This window comes from Cheilinus undulatus, linkage group 19 (assembly GCF_018320785.1).
Source record: "Cheilinus undulatus linkage group 19, ASM1832078v1, whole genome shotgun sequence".
Classification (NCBI taxonomy): Eukaryota; Metazoa; Chordata; class Actinopteri; order Labriformes; family Labridae; genus Cheilinus; species Cheilinus undulatus.
In genome coordinates, this window is record NC_054883.1 from 42,424,114 (window position 1) to 42,434,113 (window position 10,000).

The following is a 10,000-nucleotide window of genomic DNA, read 5'->3' on the forward strand; positions in this document are numbered from 1 at the left end:
AAATCTAATATTTAGAGATTTTCATGAGCTGTAACCATCAAGATTAAAACACAAAGTCTGGAAATGTTTCATTTTGTATGACATGAATGAATTTATGGAAATGTAACTTTCTGAATCAAAGGAAAAAATATTTTCTACATGACATTCTCATTTTTTTAGAGGTATTTAAAATATATTCCAAAAAATATCAAGCTTAAGTATTAAATCCTATTTAATGAACAACATACATTCTAAGCTGAGGAGCAATACTGAAAACATTATTTTTAAAATTCTGTTTTGGACAGTCACTTCTCTGTTTTTTCTTGAATATAGCAGTTCTGGCTCATCGCTGCATCATGTCTGACTGATTATTACAGGGACGTTTAAAGCCAAAGCCCAGCCCCGAGTAACACCATACACACGAGGACAAAATAGTTAAAATAATTCTGTTGAACCACAGTTCAAAAGCAATGTCTGATTTCATTGGTTAATTTTCATTGAATTTTTATTTATTATCACTTTTGTCAGATTCAAGTTATTTCTGTGACCATTGTGGGTTTTTTCATTAACAGAGGGGTACAAACTATTTTGTCTTCGTGTGTATATGTGTTTGTAAAATAAGTCTTCAACAGTACTTAAAAAACAGAAACCTTTATTTAAGAAAACCAATCATGATCGATAATCTGATCTCAGTGTTGATTAAAATAGTCGTGGTCTCTGTTTTAGCCAAAAATGAAAGTTGAAAATGATTTTCCCTTTCACAGCATTATTGTTTTATTTATGTATTTATTTTTTCAGGTTATATCAAATAAAGAATGTTGAAAGAGATTATCTATGAATGTCTGATAAGGTTTTCATCATTACTTTCTAATGTTGATATTTCATCTTTGTGTGTGTCCTGCTCTGGGCTGTTAGACGGATTTTTTATCATAAAACTTTGGTGAAATAATTTTGGTGTGCTGTACCAGAACTCTTTGAACTTTGTATTTTATAGTACCATTATAAAATCGATAACCCTTATCATGTCGGTCACTGTAATGCTGATGACATTTTCTTATTGTTACATGTCTAATAAAACTCAGCCTGCTTTCTTTTACCTCGTTGTGTGAGTGTGTTCCTCTTCAGTGGGGTTTACAGTAATGATTCTTTCAGGGTTTCAGTTTGTGCATGTCTTCCCCCTTCTGTCCCCATAATTCCCATCTCTCCTCAGCTGTCCTGTCAAATAAAAGCAAACAGTCCAAATAAATCATCTTTAAATGACCACACAGAAACACTTTGTCTTTCTGCTTATGGTTACTTTAGTACACGGGTATCAAATTCAAGGCCAGCTATCTAAATTAGAGTCTCACCTGAATGAGGTCTGCAGATTTCCTCCAGTATAAAAATGTAAATTTAACCTTGAAGATTTAATAAAAACCCTTCTTAAGTCATAAAAATCTGATCAGTAGAAATAGTCAGGAATGAGGAAAAGAAACTAATTTGTGTTTTCATTCCATTCTTTCATTTTGCATCCCAAGATTATGAGCTAAACTTAGGATTTTGACTTTTTATTTCCAATTCTCACATTTTAAAATCATCATTTTGACCTTTTCTCTCATATTGTGACCTTTAAAACTCCTGACTTTGACTTTTAATCCCATATTTTGACTTTTAAAACTCCTGATCTAGAATTTTATCTCCTATTTTGACCTTTTAGAGTCACTATTTTGAATTTTATCTTCTATTTTGACCTTTTAAACTCTTGATTTTGTATTTTATCTCATATCTTGATCTTTAAACTCATGATTGTAAGTCTCTATCGCATATATTTGCCTTTTAAAACCTTTTTGTATTTTGATCTTTAGGGCTTATAAAGTTGACTTTATATCTCAGATTTTGAGCCTTTAACTCATTTATTATTTATTTGGCATTTATTTGACATGGACACACAGTAACATTGATGCTGTGATATTTAATCATTTTGAATTTTTTTTTTTTTTAGAAATTTTTAAATCCTTTATCATCACTGTTTAATTCTCCCTATAATTCATCACCTGTGAAAACACGGCTGATAGTTTTCAGTTAAATCCTGACCCTGTTCAGCCCTCAGGTTACACCTAGATCCAGATTTCGGCCCCTGCTGTGACTGACTTTGTCACCCCTGCTTTAGCAGGTTGAACTGGGATCATTATTCATTTCAGTCAGTTCCATAATCAGCTAAAAAGTCCTTGCAGGGGCTGTAACACAGACGTCTGTTCACCTCCACACATTTTAAAGTAATCCTAGAGAACTTTGAGGAAGGAGTCCTGGATCATGGCCTCCACCTGGTCTACCAGAACACCATAATCTGCCTGACACGCGGTGTGTCCTCTCCTGCTGCTCTCCTGCAGGCGTTTCATCATGTCTCTGTGTAGTTCGGGTTTGGTGGCAGTCACTGCGAGTGTCCTCAGCTGCTCCACAGGATCCTCTGGAATATTCTGGATTTGTAAGGCTTTGAACACAGCAGGGGCGAACTTCCCGTAGTGCGCGGTGGAGCAGATCACCACGGGGCAGGAGCCGTCCTGCAGCTCGTCAGCCACCACTTTAGCCACGGCGGTGTGTGTGTCCATGACGTAGCCGGTCTGCGCGTGAACGCCTCGTATGGCGGCCAAGCAGTCGTCTTCAGAGCACCACCCGGCCTGCACCTCCTGCTGCATCCTGCGGAGAAGAGGCTCAGGAACCTGGAAGAGCCGCTGTCTGTCTAAACGAGAAAAAAGCTCCCTGATAAGATGGCCGTCTCCGTGTGAGACGTGGTGGATAAACCGCTCCAGGTTGGAGGATTTCAGGATATCTATCGCTGGGGAGAGGGAGGGAATCAGAGGCCGGCCCCGCAGGTCGTACTCTCCCGTGGTGATGAAGTCTGTGACGATGTGGTTGTGATTGGACGCACAGATGACTTTTCTTATCGGGATGCCCATCTGCTTGGCGTACACAGCTGACATGGCATTGCCGAAGTTCCCAGTAGGGATGCAAACATCGATGGGGTCCCCGAACTTGATGACACCATCTCTGCACAGATCCAGATAAGCTGAGGAATGGTAGACCACCTAAGAGAGGAGAAAAAGTCAGCATGACATTTCCAAAAACCTTCAGAGTAAAACTGCATGATCTATTAAATGGACGAATGAAATGTGAAATGTATTTTTCTGTAGAAAAGCAGCCGATGATAGAAATATATCTGAGGATGCTTATGGGGCCTTTAGCAGAGATCAACATGCAGCGTGATTCTGCTGTCATAGCCCAGAATGAGAAGTTTAATGTCCCACACAAAAATCACATCCGTCTTGATTTGCTTAAATATTTTCACCAGTATGCCATCAGCCAGTTGCAAGTTACAACGATTTACAAAAGCAGGTTTTATTTTGAAGCTGATAAAATCTAAATGCCAGAATTCCATCCATCTTCCTCCGCTTATCTGAGGTCAGGTCACGGGGTCAGCAGCCTAAGCAGGGAAGCCCAGACTTCCCTCTCCCCGGCCACTTCGTCCAGCTCTTCCCGGGGGATCCTGAGGCGTTCCCAGGCCAGCCGAGTGACATAGTCTCTCCAGCGTGTCCTGGGTCTTCCCCGGGGTCTCCTCCCAGTGGGACTTGCCTGGAACACCTCACCATGGAGGCGTCCAGGAGGCATCCGGACCAGATGCCCGAGCCACCTCATCTGGCTCCTCTCAACACGGAGGAGCAGTGGCTCTACTCCGAGTCTCTCCCGAATGGCCAAGCTTCTCACCCTATCTCTAAGGGAGAGCCCAGACACCCTGCGGAGGAAACTCATTTCAGCCAGCTGTATCCGTGATCTCGTTCTTTCGTTCACTACCCACAGCTCATGACCATAGGTGAGGGTGGGAACGTAGATCGACCGGTAAATCGAGAGCTTCGCCTTTCGACTCAGCTCTTTCTTCACCACGACGGACCGATGCAGAGACCGCATCACTAAAAATGTTTTGAAGCATATCAGTTTATACAAGAATGCTGCAAAATCAAGCCCATTTTTACATCAATGTCTCAGGGTTAAATGCAATTCATGCATCGTAAATTTAAAGGCTTCAAATATATTTATTCAGAAATGTATACCGTATAAATTAATTGTAAGACATAACATAAACACTACTGGAATCTTTACAGAGATCCTGTGGGTTTTAAAAGTGAAAAATGTATTCTACAAGTTCCTAGACACTTTGAAAAATCCAATTTAAGAACTTTTTAAGACCTGGGCCATGGCTGAATTACAAACACTGTTTATAAAATGTGAAATATGAGGGGAAAAAGAAATGTTTAGGTCATAAATGCCCAGGTTTAATTACTTTTGGCACATTTTAAACCTCTACTTAATCAATACACTGTATAATGATATTTATCATTTCTAAATATATCTAAAATCTAAGACCTCTTATGGATTAGAAAAAGGCTTTATATTGCCTTAAATTTTAAAAGTTAAGGCTTTATTCGACCTTTCAAGGATCCACTCAAAAATGCTAACCTGACCTGCCAGATTTATTTTCCATATCTGTGTTGTATGGGATATGTCTGTAATCCATCCCAAAGATGTGTCTGGGAAGGCCAGAACCTTTGAGAAAATACTGGCAGGTGATTGGATGACTGTCCTTCTGTGATGTAGTGCTCCCAGCTCCAGAGGGACTCGTTACAGGAGCCGCTATTGTTGCAAACAGTTAGTGGAGCTAGTTGGTGAAAAAACTCATGCAGGAGAGCAAAACAATCTTTCCCTGCAAGGAAGGGAGAGGAGAGGAGCTGCAGGCTCTGTTTGTGGTCATACAGACATACTGAAGGGGTTAAACTGTTGATAACTAAATTTGAGTTCTAATACCAACCTTAGTATTAAACCTGATTCTTTGCTCCTGGGTTTAGTCCTCAGGTTGAAGGTTGTTTAGTATCCTCACACAGAATGCATTAATCAGACGGGTTGATGTTTGGTGGCTTAGACTGATCTTTGAGCTCATACCACAGGAGAATCTGACACAGACTCAAGCGCAAAGATGAGGAGTTCATTTTACCTTATTCTTTAAATAAACTGGTAAAAGACTGCTGTGTTTGCTATTCTGTTGTATTGTAAAAAAAAAAAAAAATATATATATATATATATATATATATATATAAATATGTGTCCAAAAAAGTTTCTGCTGTGAAGGCCTTTATGAGGCAGAGAGATGTTCAGACTTTCATGTTTGATGATGTACCGACCTGTGGCAGCAGCCGCGCCCAGTTGATGGAGTTGGCGGTGCTGAGGACCGTCCCGTACTCTACAGCGAGGTGTCCGGTCAGCCCGGACTCTCCAAACATCCTCTTTATGGATCTCTGGCAGAAGTCAAAGTCTGAGCGGACGCTGACCGCTCTGACGTTTCCCTCCCTGTAACCTGTCATCTGGAGTTTCTGGATCTCACTCACACCTTCCTCCGGGAAAAACACCAGCACCCCAGTCCTGTGTCTGTCGGTGCCACTGAGCCCATTAAAGCCACTAAGGACCGCACTTCCTGTGTCTCCAGATGTGGCGACCAGAATGAGGTAGTTACACATCGGAGGGAGGCAGTAAGCGAAGAGCTGAGGCATGAGCTGCAAGGCCAGGTCTTTAAAAGAAGCAGTGGGGCCGTGAAAAAGCTCCTGGATGTACTGATTATTCAGGAAATGTTTTACAGGCGCTACTTTCTCACTGGAAAAGTTTGACCCATAGGCTTTGAGGATCATTCTTCTAAGGTCTAAAGCAGGGACCTCCAAAGGGTGAATGCACTTTTCTAGTAACAACAACGTCCGCTCTTGGTAGGACATGTCAACAAGTCTGAGCCACTCACGAGCATCCATGTTTGAAAAGCCATTTTTAGGAACATAAAGGCCTCCGTCTGTGGCTAAACCTTCAATTACAACATCACTAAAGTAGGTTTTCTGATTGGATGATTCTCCACCATCACTCCTGGTTGACACATAGCTCTCTGCAGAGTGGTTCTGATATCTTTCCACAGCTTTCAAAACCTTCTCTGCCACTTCTTCCACCGTATCCTTTATCCCACACAGCACCCTTACATCCACCCACTTCTCATAAAACTGCTTCCTGTATCCCAGAATATCCCTCATGGACACCCCCGCCTCCTGGCCCACAATCCTGTCCACCTTCATCCTCTCCAGCCTCTGTATGATGTCTTCAATATCCACGTCCAGATAAACGACGACCCCAGCCTCTCTGACGTGCTGCATCGCCGCAGAGTGAAGAGGGTTGGAGCCTGTGAGGGAGACGACACATCCAGAGGAGGAGAAGTTACACAAAGCCTGGCCTTCCTCCTCCAGGAATCGCTCACCGCCGACTGCAGCCAGCTTGGCAGCGACGGGCATCTTCCATGTCGTCTCCAAGACATCATCATCCACGTCAATGGCAGGAAGTCCCAGTCTGTGGGCCACAATCCTGCCCACCGTGGTCTTCCCTGCTCCAGGAGGACCCATGAGGAGGATGTTCTTGTCCCTCAGCTGGGAGGCTTTGGTGGACAGCCATGATTTTGGTGATGAGAAGGGACTCAAGTAGCACCTGACAGCCCTCACTGCAAGCTGGCCTGCGTTCAGTAAACCCATGGAGTCAAAGGACAGCGCCAAGTCGTCCTATAAAACAGGAAACAATATAAAGATTATAATTTAAAGAGACATTTAAATTTTACAAAGCTACACAGTTTTAAGGCTGTCAGTTTGTTAGAGAGAGCTATTAGTTCAGAACTATTATAGGCTGTTCAAGAAATCTTGGCTGGAAATGTCTCCAGCCCTTATGAAAAAAAAAACGTTCAATGAAAGTAAATTATGCAAAGACATTGCTGGCGTTTCAAATTAATATCAGCGTTTATCACTGATCTGTTTCTTAATTATACAGGATATAAAACATGTTCTATTTCTTTAAGTGTACAGGTATAAAACATGCTCTATTTCTTTAAGTGTACAGGTAAAAAAACATGCTCTATTTCTTTAAGTGTACAGGTATAAAACATGCTCTATTTCTTTAAGTGTACAGGTATAAAACATGCTCTATTTCTTTAAGTGTACAGGTATAAAACATGCTCTATTTCTTTCAGTGTACAGGTATAAAACATGCTCTATTTCTTTAAGTGTACAGGTATAAAACATGCTCTATTTCTTTCAGTGTACAGGTATAAAACATGCTCTATTTCTTTAAGTGTACAGGTATAAAACATGTTCTATTTCTTTAAGTGTACAGGTATAAAACATGCTCTATTTCTTTAAGTGTACAGGTATAAAACATGCTCTATTTCTTTCAGTGTACAGGTATAAAACATGCTCTATTTCTTTAAGTGTACAGGTATAAAACATGTCCCATTGGTCTCACACGTGCTCGTGCCTACATCCAGGGCAGTAGCCCAGATTTAATGACCCGTTCTCGTAAAGTGTAATCGGTGTAAGGTAAATGAGAGAAACACTCACGTGAAATGTTTTATTCCCGTCATTCAAAGCTGATAAAACTGTTGTAGTCGGCTCTGTGATGATGATATGGCTTGATGTAACGGGTAAAGTACAACTTTGGTCCACATGCCTGTCAGGAAGAGCACCACGGTCAAAACAAACATCTACGGTCAGCGTGGAGGGACAAAACTCATGAGTTCTATGGTTCTACGGTGAGCTAAAATAATTGTTGTCAATTGTTGAACAAATGGACGTCTGGGTTTTGTTTTTATTGTATATTCCTCTGGAAAATTAAGAGCATTTAAAATAAAAACATAAGAGCGGCAGCGACTTTCTACATCGATGAATCTGCTAGCGTTGAAGTGATGGGTCGTTCGGGAACGAGCCGGGTTAAAGAGTTGACTCTTTTATTCAATCGACGGGATCCGATTCCCTTTGAGAGCCGGTTTGTTTTTTAGTTTTCACTTGATTTACAGGGCATGGATGATTTTTCTCAACAGTGCTCTGCCACATATAGAAGTGCATTTCCATCACTCACACATAATAAGATATGAGATAACTCCAGACTATAAGACAGGGTCCAATTATGAGATAAAAAGTTGAAATTGAGAGAGAATTTGAAGTTAAGAGATAAATCACAATTATGAGATAATAAATCATGGGATAAAAAGACAAAATTACAAGAACGAACTTTAAATCACGAGATAAAAAGTCAAAATTATTAGATGAGTCAAAAGTTAGAGAATTAATCAAATTACAAAATATAGAGATGAAATTATGAGATAAGTCCAGACTATGACATAAAAGTTTAAATTATGATATAATCAAAATTATGGGATAAAAGTCAAACTACTGTATAAAATAAAATTTAAAAAAAAATCAATAATTACCAGACCTTCATATTTCAGCATGTTTATGTGTCAAAAATTGTCTCCATAACCACAGGAACACCACAATCTAAGGACTCCTGTTTGATTTTTCTAGTCCACTTTATTCTAATGGCACCTTTTAAAAACATTAAAATTTACCACAAAAAAAAAACAGAGAAATAGAAAACAAACACAGTAGAAATAAAAACATTAAGAGGAACATATAAAAGCAAAAAAGAACACCATGAAATCAATAAAAGGAAAAGTAAACACATAATAAAATCATAAAAACAAATAAAAGCCATAAAACCACAAGGATTAAGAAAACAGGGACAGGACAGTGATTACACAACCCTCATGCTGTCATAAAAGTCAAAGAATTCAAACTAGTTTTAAGATTTAGAAGTCAGACGGATGTTCTGATTTACAGAGGTAACAGAAACGGCTCCATCGCCCCAGGTCTTTATCTGGTTTCAGAGATGATGAGGTGAAGCTGATCAGAAGACCAGGGACCCTGATGGGGGACGTTTAAGAGGTCCTGATCTGTTCAAAGATTTATAAACAGACAATAACATTTTAAAATGAATCCCAAAGTTATCAGGGAGCCAGATGAGGGTGCCAGGACCAGGTGTTGATGCTCTTATGTACCTGTTTAAAGATGAGGAGCAGCACCTTGGACCAAGACAGGCCTGTTTACACCATGGTAGAGAGTGTCAGAGTAGTCCAAGCATAGAAATAAAAGCATTCACTTTACCATTACACCAAGACTGGGAACTGTGGGTTTGAGATAAGGTAACAGAGGGTCCAGGTCTTTGAAAGGTGTATCAGCTCCACCTGGGCATAAAACAATCAGTTCAATTCTGTTTCCATAAAGATGTAAAAAGCTCAGCTTTAATGTCTTTTAGTCAGTCTAGCAGGTGTTTTACAGAGCTGCCATCGTTCCTTCTAATCGGCGGGTAAATTTGTGCTTAAATATTTAATACCAGGGATGTCACATGGCCCGGCACATGCATCGTAAATGTCACGGAACTATTGTCTGAAATACCCCATCCATCTTTTTGGATAAGATATTTCAGACAATAGTTACAAAACATTTTCATTGATTAAAAATGCAAAAGTGGGAGCAAAAAACAATAACTGCTATCAATCATATGTCAGATATTGCTGAATTCAAATGATGTAACGATGCCAAACTGGTACTGATAGAGGGGTGGGTTAGGGCCAAAAGAACCGGATCAACAGGTTGAGACAAATGATTCAAATCACTCAGAAGAACCGAACTTCCCATCCTTACAGCACAGTGACCTCCATGCTGCTGCGTTCGAGTGCCTCGCAGAGAGTTGTTTTTCAGGACTGCGATCTAAAAGTACATTTCATTTCAACACACCAGAGCATTTTAACACAGATTTTATGTGACGTTCAGGACACAAACACTGGGATGATTTCAGACCTATATCACACCGCTTTTATCGTCGTTGTTTGTTCGAGGTTAGAGAGTTTAACTGAAGCCGTAGACAGAAATGCTACAACTCTGGCACCACCGCAGAGAGTCCAGAATAAGAAGGCTTAAATGAGCTTTTTGGGAAGAGAATGTGACTTTAAAAAAGGTTAAAATCCATCAAAATGACAGGAAGCTATCTCCTTTAACTTAAATGAATGCTTTACTATCGCCGTCAATGCTCCCGGGTCTCCAGGCAACGACTCAAACAAACCAGGCTAACTCTGGCTTAGCTC

General features: G+C 40.3%; 3 protein-coding genes across 6 annotated transcripts in view; 1 reads left to right on the forward strand and 2 right to left on the reverse strand.

The window, feature by feature from the left end:
• LOC121527137 (patched domain-containing protein 3-like) overlaps positions 1–1,003 on the reverse strand; it is a 7,576-nt gene extending 6,573 nt beyond the window's left edge. Inside the window, exon 1 of the mRNA XM_041813878.1 lies at positions 977–1,003. Within this exon, the coding sequence (XP_041669812.1) occupies positions 977–1,003 (27 nt within the window). The remainder of the gene's footprint in view (positions 1–976) is intronic.
• A 911-nt stretch (positions 1,004–1,914) lies between these two features.
• LOC121527718 (threonine synthase-like 1) lies at positions 1,915–7,537 on the reverse strand. The gene is made up of 3 exons (XM_041814743.1): positions 7,419–7,537; positions 5,190–6,590; positions 1,915–3,044 (listed from the first exon to the last, which is right to left on the reverse strand). The coding sequence occupies exons 2-3, from the start codon at positions 6,561–6,563 to the stop codon at positions 2,241–2,243; spliced, it is 2,178 nt and encodes a 725-aa protein (XP_041670677.1). The 5' UTR covers positions 6,564–6,590; positions 7,419–7,537; the 3' UTR covers positions 1,915–2,240.
• Positions 7,312–10,000, forward strand: part of enkur (enkurin, TRPC channel interacting protein) — a 13,963-nt gene continuing 11,274 nt past the window's right edge. The window contains exons 1-2 of one of the 4 annotated variants that reach the window (XM_041814746.1): positions 7,312–7,397; positions 7,535–7,609. In XM_041814746.1, the coding sequence (XP_041670680.1) occupies positions 7,590–7,609 (20 nt within the window). In that variant the 5' untranslated portion in view covers positions 7,312–7,397; positions 7,535–7,589. Of the gene's footprint in view, positions 7,610–9,730 lie in introns of those variants that run through there. The other 3 variants (XM_041814747.1, XM_041814744.1, XM_041814745.1) reach the window with 3 other exon arrangements.

What these genes read in the sequence shown, in the direction of transcription:
- LOC121527718 (XM_041814743.1), bottom strand. Translation starts at nt 6,563, where the DNA reads ATGGGTTTACTGAACGCAGGCCAGCTTGCAGTGAGGGCTGTCAGGTGC. An exon ending in GGGCGCGGCTGCTGCCACAG is followed by an intron (nt 3,045 to 5,189) that starts GTCGGTACATCA and finishes CTCCTCTCTTAG; the next exon opens with GTGGTCTACCATTCCTCAGC.